Source organism: Bubalus kerabau, chromosome 11 (assembly GCF_029407905.1).
Source record: "Bubalus kerabau isolate K-KA32 ecotype Philippines breed swamp buffalo chromosome 11, PCC_UOA_SB_1v2, whole genome shotgun sequence".
NCBI lineage: Eukaryota > Metazoa > Chordata > Mammalia > Artiodactyla > Bovidae > Bubalus > Bubalus kerabau.
In genome coordinates this window covers 89641514-89666675 of record NC_073634.1, presented here as the reverse complement: position 1 = coordinate 89666675, position 25162 = coordinate 89641514, and the positions used below count along the sequence as shown (strand labels likewise).

Below are 25162 nucleotides of genomic sequence, written 5' to 3'. Positions count from 1 at the left end.
AGGATGCATTCATTCTCTTTGGGCTAAATGCTGGAAAGCCCAGAGTTAGTAAAAAATGCATGGAGATAAGAGCTTGTCTGAAAGGTACCTCTTCTAAGCAACCTGGCTAATGTTAGGACAGTAATCAGGGTTATTAGGAAGATTCTCATATGAAGTGCTTGCCCCTTGCTGGACACTGTCACAGAGCTCTGGGGACACAGAGATAGTCAACTGCCCTCAAGGAGCCTGAAAGAGCAGGGGAATCAACCATGGTTGTGTAGCGTCATTAGTGAGAAGGAGTTGGCCAGCGTCCACAGGCTCTGGCTGGCAAGGGAAGGGAGGGTTGGGCAGGCTTTCAGGACTTGGTCTCCATTCTGATGTTTAGGACAAGGGCAGCCGTGAGAGGGAGAGTGAGGGGCTAGGGTTGGCTTGGCTTGGGTGGTGTGATGTGCCCACGAGGTCTGGAGGGGACAGTGGTGGGGATCGCCAGAGCACACATCTGCCTGGCATTGGCCTAGGGGGATGTTCCCTGGTCTGTTGTGGTGGGGACGTGTTGGTGGCTCCCACCAGGCAGCGAGCGAACAGCATGGGAGCTGTGTGACCGTCACGCCTGTCCAGTGCCTGGCCCACAGTAGGGTTCAGTAGCAGCATCAAGGGTGACCACTGACACAGGACAAGTCCTTTGTGACCTTCGGTTCTGCCACTGACCATGCCCCTGCCATCATCCAGGCCTTAATTCAGCTCCTCGCAGGCCTGGATCCTCCCTGCAAAGTCACCTCCCTGCCCTAGTGTGGCAGTCCCCTAATCCATATTGATATCAAATTAGTACCAAAATCCCATATGAGTCAACTCAAGCTACCATATCAAAATACCCAGACTGGAGCTTAAACCGCGGACATTTATCTCTGGAGGCTGAAAATTCAGGGTCAGGGTGATGGCAGGGTTGGCTCCTGGTGAGAACCTGCCTCCTCCGCCGTGTGCTCACATGTCCCTTCCTTGGTGGGAGCACGCACACAGGATGGGGCGGGGGTCAGGGCGGCTCTCTCGTGCCTCCTTCTAAGGGCACTTAGTTCACTGGGCCAGGACCTCGCCTTTGGTGCCTGCGGGGTACCCTAGGCAATCTCAACACCACTGGAATCACAAAGTGAAAGTCGCTCAGTCGTGTCCTGCGACCCCATGGACTATACAGTCCCTGGAATTCTCCAGGCCACAACACTGCAGTGGGTAGCCTTTCCCTTCTCCAGAGGATCTTCCCAACCCAGGGATTGAACCCAGGTCTCCTGCATTGCAGGCGGATTCTTTACCAGCTGAGCCACAAGGGGAGCCCTTGGAATCTGAAGGACCTCTCTAAGTCCCGAGACCAGATGTATCAGTGTGTGGTTCTCAGGAAGGCGCCAACCCATGACAGCTTCCCTGTGTCCCCCCCACCCCACCCCCCGCTGTCTCCACCACTGCCTCACCTGCCCAAGGGTGGGGCAGAGAAGGAGCACCCCCCACCCCCAGCTCCTCGTTCCTCATCTCGTTTTCTGGTGGGGGTTACATGACTTACTCTGTGCCAAAGTTTCCTTATCTCTAAGCTGGAGATAATGATAAGCCCCAACAGGGTTGAAAAGTAAATTAACTGAAATATCGGGTTGGCCAAAAAGTTCGTTCAAGCGTTTTGGTATCCTCTTATGGAAAAACTCAAAAGAGCTTTCTGGCCAATCCAATATTTCATGCCTCCAGGCCAGGGTGAAGCACCAGGGTCAGCTGGCTGTGAAGGTCATCACCAGCATCGTCATCCTTAATGTTGAGTGAGTTAGTGAAGTCGCTCAGTCGTGTCCGACTGACTCTTTGTGACTCCCAAGGACTGGTAGCCTAACAGGCTCCTTTGTCCATGGGATTTTCAAAGCAAGAGTACTGGAGTGGGTTGCCATTTCCTTCTCCAGGGGATCTTCCTGACCCAGGGATTGAATCCGGGTCTCCCACATTGTAGGCAGACGTTTTTACCATCTGAGCCACCAGGGAAGCCTTCCTTATGTTAAGGCCCATCTAACAGCTCTGCTCTCAGACCTCTTCCCTCCCCCAAGCCCCACTTCATTTCCATCTGCTCCGTGGCAACTCGTCAACCCCAACTGTCCGACTCAGGCTCATCTCGAGCTGAGCCCGTCTCCTCTCGCCTCTGCTCTGGCCCAGGCTGCCACCTCCTGGCTGCCTGGCTGAGTGAATGTCCCCTTCTTTCACACCCCCATGCAACCTGGAAACCCAAGTGTCCCCCCAGGCTCCATTTTGCCCTGGGGTCACTATCCCTGCATCCTGTTAAGCAGACCTCCTGCCTCCACCCACAGGGCTTGGGCCCCCAAGCTTTTCCTTCTCTATTGCAAACCTGAGACGACTGCTCAGGACACAGGTGTGCTTGCCTGGATACGCAGCCCCTGGAGGCTTGTGTCTGGACCTGCTTTGCTGAGCTTTCAGCTCTGCTGTTGGGGTCAGAGGGATGCGTGTCCAACTCCCGGCATACATGAGGGGCTCAGTAAACGGGCCCGGAGTCTTGATTGCCATAGGAGAAGGTGTAGACGTGACCTGACCCCACTCTGTCCACAGCCCCAGCCCGTCCACACCCCCGGCCCATCAGCTTGACCCAGGGATTCCCCGTGCCCAGAAAGTGATGTTGGCCAGTCCACCTGGTCAACACCCAGCCCCCTCCTTCACTGGCCACATGGCAAACTCTCTGGCCCCCTCAGGACCCATGTGAATACAGGGTCTCCTCAAAGCCCTCCGAGCCCCCTAGCCCCCAGGGCAGGAGGCGGGTGCTGGCTCTCCCCTCCTCCCGCAGTCCTGCCCTCATCGCATCATGCATCTCACTGGGGTATCAGCTTAGACCAGAGTCCCCAGGAGACTGAGGGCGAGCAGGCTATGACCTGCCAACCCTGGCATGGTAGCGAGCTGCCTTCGGTCATGGTGCCTGAATGTCGAGGGATGGTGGCCAGTCCCTTTCCATCTCTGTGAGGGTAGGCTGGGAAAGGCTCGCGTCCACTTAACCTGGGGTGAGAATCCAGGCCCTTCTTGCTGGCTTCGAGGAATTCAGGGGCCCCCTTAGCATGCCATACACAGAAGGGGTGACTGACTGAGGTGTAACCTGCCATTGGCCCCCAGGTAGCACCTTAGAGGAGTGCGGGCCCTCCCCTAAGGAGAGTGGGCCTTCGAGAGACTTCCCCCAGTGCTCCCACTGCTCAGGTAGGGAGACTGAGGTGCAAACAGAATGGTTACTAACATGTTTCCGTGCTCCACCGCCCCCAGCACTGAACTCCAAGCCCCTTCCTCTGCCCTCAGCTTGTTAGAGACAATTGCAAACACCCCGGGAATGCGAGGTTTAGTTTGCTTCTGAAGGAAGTGAGGGAAAAAAGGAAACATTGAAAAGACACTGATTTGTTCTTCTCACTATAGACTTTATACAAAGGAGATACCCTGACAAAAGCACATCTGTGCCAAGTGGCGAAAACCACATACGCGAACACTAGTATTTTGCTAATGTTGAAAATGCCTTCGTTAAAGCAGACGTGCATGGCGCTGGCCTGTCTAATGCTGGGTGTGGGAGGCAGGAAGATTGCTTGTCTGCTGGGCAGCTGGCACCTGTGACAGGCTGTGTGGTTTGCAGAGGGTGGCTTGGGGCTCTCTGGCATGCCTTTGGGGTACTTCTAGCCAATAACTCATGGCAGGGCATGGCCGAACCTACTGGAAAGGGCAGGGAATTCTCCCAGTGTCTGAGTTTCTCCTAACTCAGGGTCCACCTCCTGCAAAGGCAGGGCCTCTCATGCAGAGCTCTGGGGCAGCTGTCTGAGTTTGAGTCTGGGCACAGGAGCTCACCCTTACAGCATCCCGGGTGGTGGGCTTTTCTGAGGGGCTTGTGAGCTACCTGCAGGCCTGGCTGGTGGCTGACCCAGCTTCTGCTCTCCCAGAGAGGAGGGAGCCCCGAGTCTGTCCTTCAGTTTCTCTAATTCCTTGGTTTAAGTGGGGACATTGGCCCGGGCATGGCACCTGGGTCTCAGGAGAGATGGGAAGCCCACTGTCTGCTAAGATGTGTCTGTCTCTTGCAGTTGACCTAACGTCCTTTGTGACCCACTTTGAATGGGACGTGGCCAAGTATCCCGCGAAGCAGCCGCTGGTGAGCGTCGTGGACATTCTGGCAAAGGTACGAGGAGGATCTTCTCTCCAGGGGGGTCGCACATCTGTGACCCTGATTGTCTGGGGACATTGGGGTGAATCTACATGGCCTTTGGACCCTGGTGAAGCAGAGAGGCACTTTCCAGGATGCCAGAGGCAGAAGGCGGGGTGGGGTTCAGGGCACCCTGGAAACAGGTTGATGACCACCTGCCCCCCTATACCTCTTCCAAAGTTACTTGCTCAATCACGTCTGACTCTTTGTGACCCCATGGACTGTTGCCCGCCAGGCTCCTCGGTCTATGGGATTCTCCAGGCAAGAATACTGGAGTGGGTTGCCATTCCCTTCTCCAGGGGATCTTCCCAACCCAGGGATAGAACCTGGGTCTCCTGCATTGTAGACAGATTCTTTCCCATCTCAACACAGGGAAACCATATGTACCTCTTCCAAAGTGAAAAGTGGAAGTCGCTCAGTTTGTCCGACTCTTTGCGACCCCATGGACTGTACAGTCCATGGAATTCTCCAGGCCGGAATACCTCTTCCAAACCTACCACTTGACAGGATGGCTTCATCTTACAGGACACTCCCCTCCAGGGGCACTCTGAGCCCCTTGGTGTTCTGAGTCCAGACCCTGGAGTCCGTTCACTGTGCCCCCCTTTGAAAGATGCTGATGGAGAAGTCAGCCCTTCCCTGACACCCCTACCCCCAGGGTGGTTGTTGACGTAACAAAAACTATCAGCTTCAGTGGAGCGTTGGGCTTAGGAGCCCTAACTCCTGCAAGGCATTGCCCAGCGTGCCACCCTGATGACACTGGGGAGCCGGGAAGCCCTGGCCCCACAATTCAGCCTTCTCAGTGAGCCGTGGCCTCCAACTTCTGGTCCATGAATGAAAGTATCAAAGTGAAGCCCTCTGGGGACATCAAGGGTGTCTCCCGGTGTGTTGACTGCTGTCGCCTCCCTGAGGGTGGGCACTGATGAACATTCTGAGGTTTAGCCCGATGGTTTATGACCGCTGTCCGCATCTCCCTCCATGACACATGGAGCCCCTCATATGTCTCCTGAGGCCCACCAGGTGTGGCTGGGCGAGTCAGGCAGAGGAGATGGGTCTCGGGATCCACTGCTCTGCAGGTCTCCTGCTGGCAGGCTGGTGACCCAGCCAGTGCTCATCACTGCCTGTGTCCCCGGGACAGCCATGCCAGCAAGCATCATCCCCCGTGGACGCCGAGCACAGCTCTGCCCATGCTGCCTGCCTCAGCCTGGCCTCAGCCTGGCCTCAGCAGCAGCCAGGCAGGGAGCGGCCAGCCCCAAACACCACCAAGTGGTTCCAGCTTGGGGGTGGAGGTGCACAATGTCCCCCAGGATGCCATACCTGGCACAGGTGCTCTCAGAGCTCCTCCTTGAAGGGCCCAACTGTCCCAGGAGGGGCTGGGGCCTCTGTGATGTAAGGGGTGCCCAGTGAGCCGCACTCAGATTTCTGAGGCTGCAGGCCCACCCTCGTTCTCAGAGACACTGGCTGGGTCACCAGCCTGCCAGCAGGAGACCTGCAGAGCAGTGGATCCCGAGACCCATCTCCTCCGCCTGACCTGCCCAGCCACCTGGTGGGCCTCAGGAGACATATGAGGGGCTCCATGTGTCATGGAGGGAACTGCGGACAGTGGTCATAAACCATCGGGCTAAACCTCAGAATGTTCATCAGTGCCCACCCTCAGGGAGGCGACAGCAGTCAACACGCCGGGAGACACCCTTGATGTCCCCAGAGGGCTTCACTTTGATACTTTCATTCATGGAGCAGAAATTGGAGGCCACGGGAGCACATCGGGGCCTCATCTGATTGGGGAGCTGTTGTAGAGGATAGAACCTGGCCTCTCTCTCTCCCCTGGGGGGCCCAGAGAGTGACTGTGGCAGAAAAGCAAGAGTGGGGAAGTGAACCCTGGTTTGAAAGTACTCGCTATATGCCTAGAACTTTTACTTCCCATATACCCTCGTGGGCAGGTATCACCTTCCCTGACTTCAGGTGGGAGGTTGGCTGAGAGGTGGCATGGCATCCCCTGGGCCCTGCAGGGGCTGAAGTAGTGCCCTGGGAGGGGGATGAAGGTCTCAGGTGTGTGCCTGGCTCTGCTTTCCGAGGCAGCCCTGAGATGGCTTCACTGATGGGGTCAGCTCCTTGAGGCAGGCGGGGCAGAGGGTCTAGGTATCAGCTTCCTCACCCTGTGTCTGCCCCAGGAGCACTGGAGTGATGCCCTTGGCACTGGCTTGGGCCTGTTCCCCTCGTGGGAAATGAAAATCAGTTAACTAGAGATATCCTGGTCGGAGAAACTCCCTTCTAAAGTGACCAGTGTCTTTTCGGTGTCCAAGCAGGTCTCCCCACTGGGAGGTGCCCCATGCTGACACAGGCAGGGCTGGGCCCCCGACCCTCCTGCCAGCTGAAAGCTGAGCCCACCCGCCTCCATTAATGAAAAGGAGCAGGGATGGGGACCCAGCCCATGACTGCGGCCATCTCTGTGGGCTGGGCCACACCGAAGTTGTTAAAAAGCCTCTAGATCTCAGCAGCCTACAGTAAATAGCAAAGTTTCTTTCTTTGCCATATGAGTGTCCACAGTGGCTAGTGGGAGCCTGCTTCTTGTCCACTCACTCAGGGCACTGGCCCCCGGTACCTCCACCACCTGAAGCGTCCCTATGCAGGGAGGTACATGGTATCTCAAGGCTCTGCCTGGCACACATGCCTTCAGTGGTGGGGAGTGCACGCCAGCCAGAGGCCAGAAGGAGCAAGGCTGGGAGTATTTGGTCCTGGACACGTTCTTGAGGCACCGCCAAGTGCCAGCCGCTCTGTCCAGAATTGCAGAGTTGACCCAGCTGCAGACCCACCCTCAAGGGGCTCAGTCTGCTGGAGAAAGGACTCGTCTTCCTGGGTAGTCTGCTCTGTGGCATTGAGCTCAGAGAGGTTCAGCTGACACCAGGTCATACAGCCAGAGCAGGTAGGCACCTGAGGCCAGACACCTGGGGAACCGGGTCTTGGCCTCGGTGGTCTCATTTCCCTGCCCATTGAGGAGGGGAACTCGGATGTGCTCCTGAAACTTCGAGAACAAGGGACATCTCCCTATGGTCAGACTGGTGACCTCTCTCCAAACTGAAAAGAGCCTTCTTCCCTGTGCAGAGCATGAAGGGGCTACTTGGGGCACAGCTGAGCCTAGAGACCTGGGCATTGGTCGGGGCTCAGCCACAGCGGGTACTTAGAGGGGCCAGGATGAGGGTCAGACAGAATTGACCTCCAACAGAGGGACACAAGCCTCTTATCCTTCTCCATCAGAGGGCAGAAAGAATGAAAACCACAATCACAGAAAACTAACCAAACTGATCACATAGATCATAGCCATGTCTAACTCAATGAAACTATGAGCCATGCCATGTAGGGCCACCCAAGATGGATGGGTCATGGTGGAGAGTTCTGACAAAATGTGGTCTACTGTAGAAGGGAATGGCACACCACTTCAGTATTCTTGCCTGGAGAACCCCATGAATAGTATGAAAAGGCAAAGGTTGGTAGGTGCCCAATATGCTACTGGAGATCAGTGGAGAAATAACTCCAGAAGGAAAGAATGAGGAAATGGATGTGACTGGTGATATAAGTAAGGTCCAATTCTATAAAGAACAATATTGCATAGGAATCTGGAATGTTAGGTCCATGGATCAAGGTATTTGGAAGTGGTCAAACAGGAGTGGCAAAAGTGATGGCAAGAGTGAACATTGACATTTTAGGAATCAGTGAACTAAAATGGACTGGAATGGGCGAATGTAACTCAGATGACCATTATATCTACTACTGTGGGCAAGAATCCCTTAGAAGAAATGGAGTAGCCCTCATAGTCCACAAGAGTCCAAAATCAGTACTTGGGTGCAATCTCAAAAACAACAGAATGATCTCTATTCATTTCCAAGGCAAACCATTCAATATCACAGTAATCCAAGTCTATGCCCCAACCACCAGTGCCGAAGAAGCTGAAGTTGAATGGTTCTATGAAGGCATACAGGACCTTCTAGAACTAACACAGAAAAAAAAGATGTCCTTTTCATCATAGGGGACTGGAATACAAAAGTAGGAAGTCAAGAGGTACCTGGAGTAACAGGCAAATTTGGCCTTGGAGTACAGAATGAAGCAGGCAAAGGCTAATAGAGTTCTGCCAAGAGAATGCACTGGTCATAGCAAACACCCTCTTCCAACAACACGAGATGACTATGCATGGACATCACCAGATGGTCAACACCAAAATCAGACTGATTATATTCTTTGTGGCTGAAGATGGAGAGGCGCTATACAGTCAGCAAAAACAAGACCGGGAGCTGACTGGTTCAGATCATGAACTCCTTATTGAAATCCATACTGAAATTGAAGTAAGTAGGGAAAACCACTAGACCATTCAGGTATGACCTAAATCAAATCTTAGAATTATACAGTGGAAGTGACAAATAGATTCAAGGGATTAGATCTGATAGAGTGGCTGAAGAACTATGGATGGAGGTTCATGACATTGTACAGGAGGTGGTGATTAAAATCATCTCCAAGAAAAAGAAATGCAAAAAGGCAAAATGGTTGTCTGAGGAGGCCTTACAAATAGCTTAGAAAAGAAGAGAAGCTAAAGGCAAAGGAGAAAAGGAAAGATATATCCATCTGAATTCAGAGGTCCAAAGAATAGCAAGGAGAGATAAGAAAGCCTTCCTCAGTGATCAATGCAAAGAGATAGAGAAAAACAATAGAATGGGAAAGACTAGAGATCGCTTCAAGAAAATTAGAGATACCAAGGGAACATTTCATGCAAAGATGGGCTCAATAAAGGACAGAAATGGTATGGACCTAACAGAAACAGAAGATATTAAGAAGATGTGGCAAGAATACTCAGACGAACTGTACAAAGAAGATCTTCATGACCCAGATAACCACGAAGCTGTGATCACTCACCCAGAGCCAGACATCCTGGAATGTGAAGTCAGGTGGGCCTTAGGAAGCATCACTATGAACAAAGCTAGTGGAGGTGTTAGAATTCCAGCTGAGCTATTTCAAATCCTAAAAGATGATGCTGTGAAAGTGCTGTACTCAGTATGCCAACAAATTTGGAAAACTCAGCAGTGGCAACAAGACTGGAAAATATCCGTTTTCATTCCAGTCCCTAAGAAAGGCAAAGCCAAAGAATGTTCAAACTACTGCACAATTGCACTCATCTCACACGCTGGCAAAGTAATGCTCAAAATTCTTCAAGCTAGGCCTCAACAGTATGTGAACCGAGAACTTTCAGATGTTCAAGCTGGTTTTAGAAAAGGCAGAGGAACCAGAGATTAAATTGCCAACATCCGTTGGATCATGGAAAAAGCAAGAGAGTTCCAGAAAAACATATACCTGTGCTTCATTGACTACATCAAAGCCTTTGACTGTGTGGATCACGACAGACTGTGGAAACTTCTTCAAGAGATGGGAGTACCAGACCACCTGACCTGCCTCCTGAGACACCTGTCAAGAAGCAACGGTTGGAACTGGACATGGAACAACAGACTAGTTCCATATTGGGATAGGAGTACATCAAGGCTGTATGTTGTCACCCTGCTTATTTAACTTATATGCAGTGTGTGTGTGTGTGTGTGTGTTAGTCACTCAGTTGTGTCCGACTCTGTGTGACCCCATGGACCCCAGAGGCTCACCAGGCTCCTCTGTCCGTAAGATTCTCCAGTCAAGAATACTGAAGTGGGTTGCCATTTCCTTCTCTATTGTATTTTTTCAATTCCTTTTCAGGGAAGAAATAAAAATATATGCTGGATGTACTTCTGGATGTTTGTATATGATGAACTCCTTCCCAAACTGGGAGTACATCAAGGTGTATATTGTCACCCTGCTTATTTAACTTATATGCAGAGTACATCATGCGACAAGCTGGAATCAAGATTGTTGGGAGAAATATCAGTCACCTCAGATGTGCAGATGACACCACCCTTATGGCAGAAAGCAAAAAGAAGTAAAGAATCTCTTGATGAAAGTGAAAGAGGAGAGTGAAAAAGCTGGCTTAAAACTCAGCATTCAGAAAACTAAGATCATGCCATCCGGTCCCGTCACTTCATGGCAAATAGATGGGGAAGTAATGGAAACAGTGACCGACTTTATTTTCTTGGGCTCCAAAATCACTGCAGATATTGACTGCAGCCATGAAATTAAAAGACGCTTGCTCCTTGGAAGAGAAGCTATGACCAACCTAGACAGCATAATAAAAAAGCAGAGACATTACTTTGCCGACAAAGATCTGTCTCATCAAGGCTGTGGTTTTTCTAGTAGACATGTATGGATGTGAGAGTTGGACCTTAAAGAAAGCTGAGTGCTGAAGAATTGATGCTTTTGAACTGTGGTGTTGGAGAAGACTCTTGAGAGTCCCTTGGACTGCAAGGAGATCCAACCAGTTCATCCTAAAGAAAATCAATCCTGAATATTCATTGGAAGGACTGATGCTGAAGCTGAAACTCCAATACTTTGGCTACCTGATGCAAAGAACTGATTCATTTGAAAAGACCCTGATGCTGGGAAAGATTGAAGGCAGGAGGAAAAGGAGACGACAGAGGATGAGATGGTTGGATGGCATCACCAACTTGATGGACATGAGTTTGAGTAAGCTCTAGGAGTTGATGATGGACAGGGAAGCCTGGCTTGCTGCAATCCATGGAATCGCAGAGAGTCAGACATGTGGAGTGGGGGCTGGAGGGTTGTGAGAGTATGAGATGGGCTTGAGATAAGAACAAGACTCCACTCACTGAGTAATGCTAGAAAAGCCATTTATATCTCAAGCCTCCTGTCTGCAACGTGGGGCTCTCTGTAGGGCTGGGTTGCCGGCAGTCTGTGAGAGCAGAAGGAAGAAAAATGTAAGCCATTCCAGCAAATGGGCAGGGTGCAGTTTTTCCTTAACTGCACCAGGAGCAATTTGCAGCAATTTTGAGAAGTTAAACCAACTTTTTAAACTCTCTTGTGCTTTTCCAACTAGCAACTGGCACAGATCGAGATAGACCTGAAGTCCCGAACAGCTGCCTACAACACTCTGAAGACAAACCTAGAAAATCTGGAGAAGAAATCCATGTGAGTATTCGGGCTCTGGGCTCCTAGCAGCCTCAGGGCCTGGCTGAGTTGGGGTCCAGGCTGGGCTTATACCCATGCGTTTGAGATCATTGGCCGAGCCAAGGTCTGTGTCTGTCTGTGTCTGAGTGGGAAGGCCAGAGGCACTCCTGCATGTTCACGAGCTGTGTGCTGGGTAGGGAGGTCAGCAGTCGCAGTGGTTGATCCTTTGAGCATATACACTGAACGAAGGAGCTGAGGGTGAAGTGGGTCGGTGTCTACCTCCCTCTTCTGTTAATTTTTTCGAGCAACGGGTTTTTTTGTTTTTTTTTTTTCGGCCACAGCTTGCATCTTGTGGGATCTTAGTTCCCTGACCAAGGACTAAACCCAGGCCACTACAGCGAAAGTGCAGAGTCCTAACCATTGGAACCACCAGGGAATTCCTGGCTCTATTATTATTACGTACCTACTACACTCAGGCCTTACGTGTGTGTGCCATCAGTGGCTCAGTCATGTCCGACTCTTTGTGACCCCATGGACTGTAGCCCGTCAGCCTCCTCTGTCCATGAGATTTCCTGGGCAAGAATATTGGAGTGATGTGAAGAGCTGACTCACTGGAAAAGACCCTGATGCTGGGAAAGATTGAGGGCAGGAGGAGAAGGGGATGACAGAGGATGAGATGGTTGGATGGCATCGCCAACTCGATGGACATGAGTTTGAGCAAACTCCGAGAGATAGTGAAGGACAGGGAAGCCTGGAGTGCTTCAGTTCATAGGGTCACAAACAGTTGGACACGACTGAGCAACTGGACAACTATGCACTGATACTACAGAGCATCTCAGGAACTGTAATTTTGGCCCAATTGCTGGTACAACACCCTTGGTCCCTGTTCTAGAAAATACCATGACCTCAATGAGACTAGGCTCCACTGGACACACATGCAAAGCTATTTCAGGTGAATGTCTCCTGGCTGCTGGACGACAAGGCGTGTAATGTGAAACGGAACCCTCATCAGGGCTGGTTTGCCCAGCACAGCCCAGGTGGCTTCTTGGTCCAGCCACTGTTGCCACTTGTGTAACTTACACGGCCTGCCACCAGCGATCCCCTCCCAACAGCCGGCGGCTTGTGCCCGGGCAGCGCCGGCAGCCAAAGTGTTGAATTCAGCTCGGGTGACTGGTGATGGCACCTGGGGTCCTGCCAGCCACTGCAGTTCTGGCCACCCAGACACAGAGCCGGGGGACACTTGGCCCAGGGTCCCCGCCCCTCCCTGGGGAGTGTCCCAAGCCTTCCTGTCCCCTGCTGCCCTCGGTGTTATGGGTGTGCCCGGGGTGCCTCCATGTGCCTTTCTACTGACCCCACCTCTTTGTCCCCTGTGAATCCAGGGGAAACCTCTTCACTCGGACCCTGAGTGACATTGTGAGCAAAGAAGACTTTGTGCTGGATTCTGAGTACCTGATCACACTGCTGGTCATTGTCCCCAAGTAAGCGGGCCAGAGTGAGAGGGGGTTGGGGGTTTGGGGCTGGGTTGGCGATCACAAAGGAAATTGTCCTGCTCAGTGGAAAGGAAGGGAGAGCCCACCACGGCCAGATGCCGGGGCCCTAAATGGCAGCTGTGGAGTTGGTTTCAGGAGCAGCTGATAGAACTGTGGTGGTCATAGTGACAGGAGCGGCCATTTCTCAGACATCCGTCCACTGTTGTCAGAAGCCATACATAGGAGGCATCTCACACAAGCCTGGGGGCTGTTATTGTTCCCTAGTCCTAAAACTGGAGAGCTCAGCTGGCCTGCCCAAGGTCACACAGGCCTGGGATTAGAGCTCCCAGCGGGAGTCTCCACTGAGTCCTTCCCCTGGGCCCCTCCCTGCTGCCTGGGGCCTCCTAGGGAGGTGAGCATTCCAGTGTCCATGGCAGGGCCTCGGGGGATGTTTGGGGCGCTGTCTGGCCCCCAGCCCTGCTCCCCCCAGTCCCTCAGGGTAAAGGGCATGCAATTTCCTAGACACTCAGGACACCTCACAGCCTTTTCTTCAAAAATCATTGAATGATTCTGTACTCTTGCAGGCCGAGTTACGTACAATGGCAAAAAACCTATGAATCCCTCTCAGACATGGTGGTCCCACGGTCAACCAAGTAAGTGAGGCCTCAGGTCCTGGGTTTGGGGGGCCATGTATGGGCACTCTGAGACACCCAGCCACCAAACATATCCCAGAGGTGCAAGGGCCCTCAGCCCTCCACACATGTTCGTTCATGGCCACACACTCAGCCACAGGCCAGACTCCCTCCATCTTTCAGAAGTCTGCTCCCTTGCCGTCTCCTCCAGGAAGCCCACCCTGACTACCTTCTGGCCCTCAGCGCTTGCAAGGCCTGAGCAGCACTCTGTTCCGCATGCTCATCTTGGCTGGATTTTTCCCCACCTGCGGGTCAAGCAAGGGCCTGGCCGTGATGACCGCAGAGCACAAGCAGGGAAGGAAGAGTCTCGGCATGTGGCCTGCTGGCATCAGAGCAGGAGCGGCCAGTTAGGGCTGGAAAAGTGACTTAGAAGGGATGGACGAATATATTCAACCCATGAGTGCCACCCAGTGGGGAAAACCAAGGATTTAGCACTGTAGGCAGGAGCAGGCATAGATCTCACTGTACGATGTGAAGTGGAGAGAAAATTGTAGAAGGGGACACACAGCATGAAGGCATTTATTATTTAAGGTCTCCAGATGGACAGAACCAGATGGTATGTGACTTGAGAGATGCAGGGGCACGGATCACGGGGTATTTGAGAATGAGAAATGCTGAACAGCACAGCAATGACCTGGGGGTGGGCTGCAGGATGTGGTTGGGAGGGCACGTGGGTCTTCAATTGTTTGAAAATTGTTCTGTGTCTTAAGCTTGATGGGGGAAGGGGGGATACATGGATATTTGTCATTCTCTATACCTTTCCCTGTGTCTGAAATAGCTTGTCATTTGAAATGATTTGACAGTGAGTCTTGTGGCTCAGAGGGTAAAGAATCCAACTGCAGTGGAGAAGACCCAGGTTCGATCCCTGCATTGGGAAGATCCCCTGGAGAAGGGAATGGCAACCCACTCCAGTATTGTTGCCTGGAGAATCCATGGCCAGAGGAGCCTGGGGGGGCTGCAGTTCATGGGGTCGAAAAGAATCAGATAAGACTGAGGGATTAACACACGTGCGCGCGCGCGCGCGCGCGCGCACACACGCACGCACACACACACACACACACACACACACTTGGACGCACATAGAGCTCAGCATGGGGGCAGCCCTGTCCACTCCCATCGCAGCCCAGAGGCCTCTGGCCTGGCACCTGCTGCAGGGCTGGCTCTCCCTGGGTCACAGGCTCTCAAGTGATAGCAATCAGGAGCTAAACTGAAGGGTGCAGGGAACAGGACAGTCACAGCCTGAGGTTGCAAGGGGAGGCTGGAGGAGTGAGCCGGGGGCAGTGTACCTGCAGGAGGTGGAGGAGGGGGTGCAGGCTGGCAGAGGAGCTGCCTTCAAAACTGGCCTGTTTGGCCAGAACGTTCACTTTTCTCCAGGGCTGGCTGTCCATGGCCACATGCAGGGAGAGCCTGCTACCAGAGGCAGCTTGGCTTCTCAGATTAGAACCCCCAGGCCCTTCATTGTCAAGGGGTACCTGCGAGCCTCTGGAGATGACTGTGGACAGGTTCCTGGATCCTGGGTCAGCCCCGATGGGTGGCTTGGAGAAGCAGGAAAGGTGATCCGAGACCCTGCCCGGGCCCATGGTCAGGTCATGTGGTCAGCAGGATGCCAAGGCCCTTAGAACATGGGTCCCAGTGACCACAGCCCTCCTACGTCAGGGTGTGCCAGGGAGGCCATGTCTAATTAGAACAGTGTGACACTGGACATGAAATGCCCATTGTGGGATGGTTTTTACCAATGGGAACTCTGCCCTGCTTCATTGCACCGTGGCATTCGAGAGCTGGGCACTTGCTATGCATGCCAGGTGATTGAGATCTGTGATCAGCTGGGTCTTGGCTGGTTCATGTCCGGACCACCAGCCCAGATCTGCGCAAGTCTCCAGAATTTTCCTCCAGGGCCTGTGTTCAGATCACCTGCAGGCCCCTGCAGCCCTAGCCTGGAGGGTGAGTGAAAGGAGTCGGAGTTAGGTTGCTCACAACACACTGCCTGGAGTTAGGACACAGGAAGGGTCATCCTTTGTCCGGTGCCCTCGCTCCTTCCAGGGCCGCTGCACCTGGACCACCGGGCTCCCACTGGCAGCAACCCACCGCCCCTGGAGAAACGATGGACTCTTTCCCACCCAGCTCAGCAGCCTGGTGGTGCATCCAGTGAACAAGACTTTCTCTCCAACAGGTTGATCGCTGAGGACAAGGAGGGCGGCCTCTTCACCGTGACTCTGTTTCGAAAAGTGATCGATGATTTCAAAACCAAAGCCAGAGAGAATAAGTAAGGGCCGGCCTTGGTGGGTTTTCCCAGAGGTTGGTTCGTCTGCCCTTGGAGGGGGTGATTTCTGGCCCGCCTGGAAGCTTCTTAGCCACAGCCGCTCGTTTGCTTGTTTTAAGGTTCACTGTACGAGAATTTTACTATGATGAAAAAGAAATTAAAAGGGAAAGGGAAGAGATGACCCGATTGCTGTCGGATAAGAAGCAACAATATGTGAGTATATGATACCGGCCGGGAGGGTTCTCAGGAAGGTTCTGGGTGGCCCCCACCCCACCACAACCCCACCCTACCTCCCACCCATGCACCACAGGCCTGGAGCACAAGGGCCCTGCCCAGTCCCCACCCCCCAGTGCCCTTCATCCCCCTCCCCCCGGTGCATACCCCCAGGGACGTGTCCTCCTGGGGCTGCTGGAGCAGGTCTGGGGGACAGTGACAAGCACGGTAACCCGGAGGTGGCACGTGAGCCCTGCAGCGGCAGATCTCACCGAGCCAGTCCCTGCCCTCCGGGAAGGGACTCCGGGCTCCGTCCTGAGGATGAGAAAGTGAGGCTCTGAGAGGCGAGCGAGCACGAGCCCAGGGAGAGACCTCGCGAGCCGCTGGAGGTTGGGCGAGGCTGTTGGCGCTTCAGGCAGCAGCATTTGTGCCAAGAGCGGCCACCACCTTGCAGAGTGCAGCCAGCGGTCACCTGAAGCCCTGGCCTGTGTGACCTCCAGGAGGGACGTGACCAGTCACCAGCACCTGTATTTACCTCCCCCAGGCTTTTAGCAAAGAGTGGGTGCTTCTCCCAGAAACTTCCGACCACTGCCACTCGGAGAAGGAAATGGCAACCCACTCCAGTGTTCTTGCCTGGAGAATCCCAGGGACGGTGGAGCCTGGTGGGCTGCCGTCTATGGGGTCTCACAGAGTCGGACACGACTGAAGCGACTTAGCAGCTTAGCAGCCACTCAGAACCTTCTCCTGTGTGAGGGCAGCTGAGCTCAAGGGGGAGAAAAACAGGTTTTCATTGTTGACGTGTGAGCGGTGCGGCTGTGACTCTAAAATGGGCACATTCGGGACACGGCCACCCCCAGCTCGGAGTGAGCCTGAGCCCCGTGGGATGTTTTCAGGTCCCCATCCCCCACCTGCCCCACCAGGGAGGGTTCTCAGAGAAGCTTCCAGTTCAGCCTCTAGTATCGAGAGGAGGGAGGAGAGGGAGGTCCAGTGTGTAAACACGAGGCTATGTGTGTGTTTGGGTGACGTGCGAGTGCCTCCCACGGGCCGTGTGTTTGCCCAGGGCCTCCTCCGGCCTCGGGCTGGGCATTCTGCATGTCCCACCTGACCTCTCAGGTCAGTGACCTTTGCAGAGGGACTGCAGACACATGGCCTCCAAGTGAGAACCAGGCTCAGAGCCCCCCATAATGGGGCCTCCCGATCCCCACCGGATCGACCCATCCTTCTTTGAGGAGGAAATGAAAACAGATGACATAGAAGTACCTGTGGGGGATTTCAGCCCCTCTCCCCTGGAGGCAGGCATAGCTACCTGCTCCAGTATTCTTGCCTGGAGAATCTCGTGGACTGAGGAGCCTGGTGGGCTACTGTACACAGGGTCGCACAGAGTCGGACACGACTGGAGCGACTTAGCACACACGCCCCTCGAGGAGAAAGGCACGGGCACACACAAGGGAACACACACTTAGATCTATAATCTGCTGGGCTCCGGCCGAGGCGCCAGGGCTTGGCGCCCCTTCCTGAGGCTAAGGACTGAGCTGGAGCCCTAAGCCCCTTGTCTCAGACCACATTCACCAGCAGAAAGGATGATCACCAGCCTGAGCTGAGGCCGAAGAGTGTCCTCCTTTACCCCAGCTCACCCGAAACCAAAATAACCCAAGGACGTTCGAGCCCACTCTTTAGCTGAGGCCTCTCCCCACTTGCCTCAGTCCTGGCCCCAGCCCCCCATGGCGTCGCTCGATGGTGGCACCTTTCACGGGTGTCCGGGGCCTTTGGCACCCATCTCCAAGCTGGCACAGACCCCCCTGGGGATCATAGTGATACACCGAACCTGATGCCTGCACCTCCGTCTCAGGTTGCTCACTGGCGCTTTTTCATGTGGTGTAGACTTCTGCACCCGTGGCTGCCCTGGGGAGCCCTGCCCAGTCTCCCTGGAGGGGGAACCGGAGCCCCAAAGGAGACACACTGAAACATTTAGTTCCTTGTGAGGCTCTTGCGGTGCGCCCGTGAGCAGGGTCAGCTGGGGTCAGCCCTACCCCAGCTTAAGAATCTCTTCCCGCCTTTAGCCTTCTTTCAGGTGGGACCAGTGTCCTGCGTCCCTGTCTTTAACTTGTTAACCGGAGGGGCCGGGTTGGGTCCCGGGTTTCAGCCCCCTTTGAGAGTACAGGCCGGGATTTTCCTGGGCTTTGCCCGTGTTTGCACAGAAAGATGTTAAAGGGTGCTTGACCCATTTCCTGCCTGCAACATGCCTAAGTGCACTCCGATTGCCCAAGAGGCGATTGTGGGCTGACCTTGGGGGAGACACCCTGATGGAGCCCACACAGCCCGGCAGGTGGAGCTGGTCGGTGCCAGTGTGGGAAAGCTCCCGGCCAGGCTGAGGGAGGGGCTGTGGACTCTGCCCCTGGAATGTGGAATCCCGGGTCTTTGGTGCCCTCTGACACCCACCCCCCCATCTCACCCCCAGTGGGCCAAGGGCATCATCATGCCCTCCAGTCCAACCAGCACACAAGTCCCCAGAGGGTGGGCCGGCATTCCTGAGTCGCCAAGCACGTGCTTTTCAAGCCGTGAGAATGATTTGTTTTGTGCTGCCTGTTTGCTGAAAGATTAATAAATCATTTCTGTGCCCTTAGCAAACTTCCTGTGTTGCTCTTAAAAAGGGATCATCCACCTTCCCGGACCACAAGGTTAAGGTAACCCCGCTAGGGAACCCCGATAGGCCCACTGCGGGGCAGAGCGACAGAGAGAGAGAGAATGAGGGCGAGGGTGAGGTAAGCAACCTCCCCCGGGAGCCCTGGGGTTCCCCGGCTCACACGTCCTCACCCGCCCGCGCAGGCACCTTTGGGAGAAAACAAATCTTCGCCTTTCCTGTTACCTACTGTGGCTTTCGAGGTCTTAAATTCAAGGACCCCCAGAATCACGCTTCCTCCTGATCTGCAGGGCCTCTTGGGAGCTGCCCTCCGCTCCCCCAGCAGTGATGGGTGCTTGCTGGCCAGGGTGCCTTGGTTCTGGCTGGAGGTGGCTGGAGCTGGTGACGGGGCACATCCTGGCTGGGGCCGGGGGGTTGGTGGTGGTCGGGCATCTCAGCTGTCTTCCCTGGGTGCCCCAGCTGGACCCACCCCTGACCTCTGCCGGCATCTGTGGAAGACAGCCACGCCAGCATTAGTGATAGCTGCTGTGGCTGATGGGCTGCGGCCCCGTGAAGGGGGGCCGTGAGGAGACCCCTGGAAGCGGTGGCTGGTGGATGATGCCAGGACCTGGCAGAAGGGGGACTCCTTGGCAGCGCAGTGTCAGACAGAGAAGTCTGCCAGCTGCCTGCAGAAAGCCCTGGGTCAGGGGCTACCCAGCCCCCTGCAGCTTGGTCGGCGGTGGCCCCATGCGTGTGCCAGGTGGGCTGGCCCACCGAACCACCCCGGCACCAGGCGGCCCCTGGAGAACACGCACCCAGGCCTGGCCCTGGGCCTTGTCTGACCGACCTACTGCTTCTGTGGGCCACTGGGCATTTCTTCTCGGCTTGGGGCTCGTTCTGCCAAAACCCACGTCCCTCTGTTGGCCAGGCGTCGGGTGGAGTGGCCGGGAGGGGTCACCGCTCTCCTATCCTCTGCAGGGCCCGCTGCTGCGATGGCTCAAGGTCCACTTCAGCGAAGCCTTTGTTGCCTGGATCCACATCAAGGCACTGAGAGTGTTTGTGGAGTCTGTGCTCAGGTGCGTAGACGTGATGCTCTGGGGCCACCTGGGCTCTGCCACCCTCCTTCCAACCAGGACCACCCCACCCTGCCAGGCTCTGGGACAGCCCTGGCCTTCCTACCCTCTTCTGCAATTCTTGGCTCTTGGCAACAAGCTTAGGGACTCCTGACTCCAACAAACCTTCCCTCAGTCCTGAGGCCCCTGCTCTCCGGTGCTCTGAGTCTCCTGCCAGGCTGGCATCTTGCTCCCCCCACCCACTCTCTGCAGCCCTCCAGGGCCCAGTGGCTCCTGCAGGAAACACCAGCACTGTCTCCGTCCTTGAGTTTTGAGGCCTAGCCCTCGAGGCAGCACAAAATATAAAACCCAAACAAACCAACAACAACAAAACTTTACCTCTTTTTTAACAAATGCAAAATAGGTTCACTATTTTGTGGAAAACTTGGCAACTACAGGTAAGCACAAAGAATGAAGAAAAATCACCTGTAACTTTAACACCAAGAGGAAACACTGCTAACTCGCTGGTGTTCCTAGCATCCTTCAGGCTTTTTGAGTTTGTTTTTTTAAATTTGCAGATATGCATGATTTTTATAAAATGTTTACAAAAATGGAGTCAAGCAGGAAACTTTTACTGAAGCCCATTTGAACACCTGTGTCCTGAACTATTGGTTGGGGGGGGGGTCTTGGCAGCACTGCATGTAGCTGACTGCACCCCCATTCCCAAAGCTTGGTCTGCTCAGGCCTGCAGGTCCAGTGGCCCCTTGGCCCCTCTGGGTGGTCTTGCTGGGCCCCTTCCCTGTGTACACCGAAGGCGTCCTCAGGACCCCATCCCACACCTGCCTGGTGGAGTGCCCCGCTCTCTTTTCCTTGCCCAGGCTTCCTGGGTGCCCCCTGCTATTCATTTCCCCAGAGGCTTCCCCTGGACTCCTGGCTCATCTTCCCTCCCAGTCCTTTCCTCCTGATCCTCGTATCTGCCAATGGCTTCAGGTTCCTCCCCAAACTTCAGGGCCCCCTTGGACGCCTCCCTCCCCTCATCCTTACGGCCTTACCCCTCCTCCACATCACGGCACCCCTGACAAGCCTCCATCCTGCCTTGACCCTTGCTCTCTCTCTCTCTGTCTCTCTCTTTCACCATCTCCTTCCCAGCTGTTGCCAAAGGCTCTTCCTTGGTCCTCTGCCTCCAGCTCATCCTTCTTATGGGTCCCAACGTGGTTTTGTCTAAACACAAGCTGGGTCTGACATGGCTCCTCGTCCTCTCTCAGACATCTCAGACCTCTGTCATGGCAAGCATTGTGACAATGGGCTGAAGGGCAGACTCAGGATAACCCAGAGTGTTCCAGACATCAACAGTCCCAGTCTGTCCCTGCTCACCTTGAAAATCATTGGTCCTCAGGCTCAGTACAGCAAAGCCTGCCATCCTTACTGGAGGCCCATTTTGCTCAAGAGCGAGGTCCAGATGGTCCACAGAGGTCCTGAATATTGTGTTTAAGCTCAATAAAAAGGAAGTATATGCAAAAACAATTCTATTCAAAACTATCAATGTATGACATTCTTAAAACCTATACTTTTATTTCTCCTGAATAGTTGTAATACATCACTACTGTTAAAAAAAAAATTCAAGTTCAGAAATAGGTACTGTGGAAAGTAAGTTCCTGTCAGTTACACCACCCATGGATTATCCCAGTTAATGGTTTTAAGACTCTTCTTTCCCAAGTTGGGTCATCTATACTTGATGCTCTGCAATTTTTTTTTTCATCTACTTATAGTCTCATCACTATGCATAGAGATACTCGATCTTTTTTCATGACTTTTTCATATTCCATCGTATGGGGCACGCATAAGCTAAGAAAACAGATGTTAAAGCAACTTGATTAGAGCAGATGGCTACCGTTCACCTATTTTCTTGTTCCTCCGACTCCTCGGCCTTTGCCCTCAATTGGCCCTTGCTGCTCTGTCTTTCCTCAGAGTTGGTTCTGTCCTTTTTCCCTACTCTGGGAGCTGGAGGGGAGGGCCGGGGTGACTTGCCTCTCTGCCTGTCACCCAGCCTGGAGTCGGATAGAGAGGAGGTGCTCTACGTTTGTGGGCTGAATCATATCAAAGAGAAGTGGACCAGCCCTCAGCGGAGGAAGTGCTGGTTCATTGTCAGGTGCTTAAATCACCCAAGATGAAAATGGAAATGGGCCCTGGGTGAGTGGTGGGATGGTGATGAGACTGGAGAAGCCAGCAAGGTAGCTGGGTAATTAATTAGTCGGGATCTTGGGAGAGGACTTGGTGGAGAATGGATGTTAGAGAATCACCAATGACGATGTGTTTGGATGAGCTCACCTACAGAGGGTCATTTAGAGGGTACACCAAAGGGGAGCCCAGCCTCTGAGGAGTCGGGGCAGAGAAGCCCACGGGGATGTCAGAGGCTAGGGGAGGGAGAGATGGGTGAGTCAGGAAGCAGACGGTTGAGGCTTGACGTGTTTCTGGAATGGGACCACTGGGCGTGAGCAACTAGTAACTGAAGGATGCTCCGGTGACATAGGACCCTGGATGCTCTCATAGGTGGGATGAGAGCTGGGGGAATTTGTGAAAAGGGCACGATGGTGGCATGTGAGCAGGCAGGGGTGGTGACTGTGACCTTCTTAGTACAGAGGGCACAAGTGGAGGGCCCCCATTAGGGGGCCTCGAGGGGACGGAGGCTCCTGTACTGAGTGGTCCAGAAGTGGGCAGCCTGGTGGTGGCTGGAGGAGAAAGGAGTGGGAGAGCTGACCTGGAAGGCCTGTTCTGAGCAGGATGGAGTAGGTGTTTGAACTGACCAGGAGGGACAGCTAGCAGGGAGAGGACTGGAAGGGTCTAGGGAGAATGGAAGCCCTGAAACAAAAAGGCAGGTGGGATGAGGAAGGGGTCCAGAGTGTCGAGGCTGGGCGAGGGGCAAGGAGCATTCCTGTAGCCAGTGTCTAGCTGGGGGTGTCTGTTACTCACCAGACACGGGTACGGGTAGCACAGTGAACAAGGAGCTCACAGCTGGTCAGGGGAGCAGAGCTCAGCAGATGGCCTCTTGGTTCAGGAGAAAGGTAAACAGCCTCCCAGAGCAACCTGGCGATGAACGTGGTGGGGTGCCCAGTTGGAGGGTGGCAGAGTGATGATCTGGCTACTGCGTCTGTGAGCTGGAATGCTGTCTCCAGACACACATGTGCCCTGGGCTCTGCATCAGTGACTGTCACCTTTTGAGAAGTCTGAAGTCTGGTGCTTGGACTTCCCTGCGGTGGGCAGGGTCAGCTGTGCTGGTGAGGCCGTGGGTGTGCGGTGGGGTCTCTACCCAGGGCACTGGGAGTGGGGTGGGACGTTCGGGAGGGAAGGCAGGGTGAGAGCCACTGCTCACTCAAGCGACAGGGACTCTCCCGGAAGCACTACGACCTTCTGCTCATTGTCCTCTGGGTAGCCGGAGCTTGGACGACAAGAGAAGGAACGAGGGTGTCTGCTGGGCCATCCTCTCACCCCATCGAGCCCAGGGGCTCCTGCTGTTCCCTGCCAGCATCAGCGGCCCCTGTGGCCCTCCTCCTCTTGGCTCTGGTGGGGCCCCGCTCGCTCAGTGTCCTAAGGCTCGCTTGGTTACAGTGAGGCAATTACAAATGGCCCTTTCACTGTACTTTTCTATAGACCCACTAGGAGACCTCAGGACTTGAGTGAACGCTTTGCACCATTAACAGCCAGAAATGAGGACCAGGAAAGTCAGGGGCTAATTTATGAGTCTTGATTGTGAAATAAAACCGAAGTAATACTAACAGGTTAGGCAGTAAAAGGGCATCTCAAGGCCAGCTTTCACATGCCTGACTCGGGCGTGAAGCATGGGTAAGTATTGAATATCCAAGCATTTGCTCACTGGTAGTGTATATATATATTTATTTAAAACACTGACCCATTACAAAATGCACATTTACTTAATATAGTACTCAGTGTAAACATTTTTGTTTGCACTGGGTCTCCATTGCTGTGCGTGGGCTTGCTATAACGGTGGAGAGCAGGGGCTACTCGGTAGGTGCCGAGCACGGCTCTAGACCACGGGCTTCTCTGTGGCAGGTGGGCTGTTCCTGGACCAGGGGTGGAATCCGTGTATCCTGCACTGACAGGCGGATTCTTACCGGACCAGCAGGAAGTCTCAGTGTAAATGCTTTGTTGAGATAACACAATAGGAAAAGCTGCCAGCAAGTGGTTTTTACATGTACACTGGCATCCAAAGTCCATTTAAAATCCTTTCTGTCCACCCAAAACTCGGCAAAAGGAATGAACAATCTTGATAAACCAGATCTGTGTGCGCTGGTCTTCCAGTGGAGAAAAGTAAAGCCACTAAGCTGCATTTTAGACAAAGGCTTTGGAGTCAAAATGTTTTTTGGACCGCCTCAACTTGAGCCCTTACCACCTGACAATCACACATACCCAAGGGACCCCTTGGCTCTTAGTCAAAGACTGTCACCATCAGAAGCTGTTGAGCATGTTCTAGAGATTTTTCTGTGCAGAAAGATCTAATAATTAGCCGCATTCCTGACCCTTGACATTCTGCTCAACTGAGTTTTCTTCTCCTAAGCTGTGTTGGCGGATGTTTCACTCTTACTAGGATTTACTGCCAGGTTCATTTTACCCATACTGCAGCAACTCCGTTACACACTTGGTCTGCCTCCACAGGTATGGACTGCCAGTGAACTTCCAGGCGGTTCTCCTCCAGCCTCATAAGAAGTCATGCACCAAACGTTTACGACAGGTTCTGAACTCCGTCTTCAGGCATCTGGATGAAGTTGCAGCTGCAAGTATATTGGATGTAGGTATATCATCCAGAGAAAGCTGCCTTTTACAGTAAGGTCAGCCTCTCCACATGAAGCTATTCCCCCAAAACGGTACCTGCCAGACTATTAGAAAAATCTACACTTCACAAATGTGAAAGGTTAACAAGAGACTGTGTTGAGTTGGGGTGGACTGTGGCAGGCAGAAATTCCGGCCAATGCCTAGAGAGCTTTCCTCACACGGAAACAAAACGAGATGAGCTTATGCACTAACGTGACATCTTTTGCAGGCATCCGTGGAGATCCCTGGACTCCAACTCAGCAACCAAGACTACTTTCCTTACGTCTACTTCCACATCGACCTTAGTCTTCTCGACTAGAAAGATGAGCTGGTACCACTAAACTTGAGTATTCCTGTGAACTACTACAGACACTTCTTTCCTCTAGCCCAAGAACAATTTAAGTATCCTACAGATTTTAGATTTTTAGAGAAATTGCTCACAAAGATTAGAGACAGTTGTATTTATTTTTTGTAAGTCACAGTAAAGAAATGTTCTCAGTCCTTTGAATTGTCTCTTCACTTATATTCTAACGTATTTCAAAAGTTCCGTTTTCTGAATGTCTTACATGAATGGGGACTTCCTATCAATTGGTAGCCTGCTGCTGTACTTCATGTCTTAACAGGGCATGCTGTGAGGGTTTAATAACAACATATCAAAAACCTTGGGCTAAGTGTATACCCAGCTCTTTCCCCTAGTAGTTGCTGGTGAGGCCCAGAGACAAAAGACTGGGCATGGAGGGCAGTTCCCATTTGACAATCCACACTGTTTTTCACCCTTCTATATAAGCTCGCTTTACATTTCACATTTATAGCTGGAACCTGGCCTTGT

At 53.4% G+C, this 25162-nt stretch overlaps 1 protein-coding gene across 5 annotated transcripts in view; it reads left to right on the top strand.

Moving 5' to 3' along the window:
• ATP6V1C2 (ATPase H+ transporting V1 subunit C2) overlaps window positions 1–24834 on the top strand; it is a 60337-nt gene extending 35503 nt beyond the window's left edge. For 4 of the 5 annotated variants that reach the window (XM_055540929.1, XM_055540928.1, XM_055540927.1 and 1 more), the window contains 10 exons: window positions 4056–4150; window positions 11130–11221; window positions 12580–12678; window positions 13254–13322; window positions 15532–15624; window positions 15741–15834; window positions 18459–18596; window positions 19433–19530; window positions 24178–24310; window positions 24563–24834. In XM_055540929.1, the coding sequence (XP_055396904.1) occupies window positions 4056–4150; window positions 11130–11221; window positions 12580–12678; window positions 13254–13322; window positions 15532–15624; window positions 15741–15834; window positions 18459–18596; window positions 19433–19530; window positions 24178–24310; window positions 24563–24652 (1001 nt within the window). In that variant the 3' untranslated portion in view covers window positions 24653–24834. The remainder of the gene's footprint in view (window positions 1–4055; window positions 4151–11129; window positions 11222–12579; window positions 12679–13253; window positions 13323–15531; window positions 15625–15740; window positions 15835–18458; window positions 18597–19432; window positions 19531–24177; window positions 24311–24562) is intronic. The other variant, XM_055540931.1, reaches the window with a different exon arrangement.
• Window positions 24835–25162: the final 328 nt, after the last annotated feature.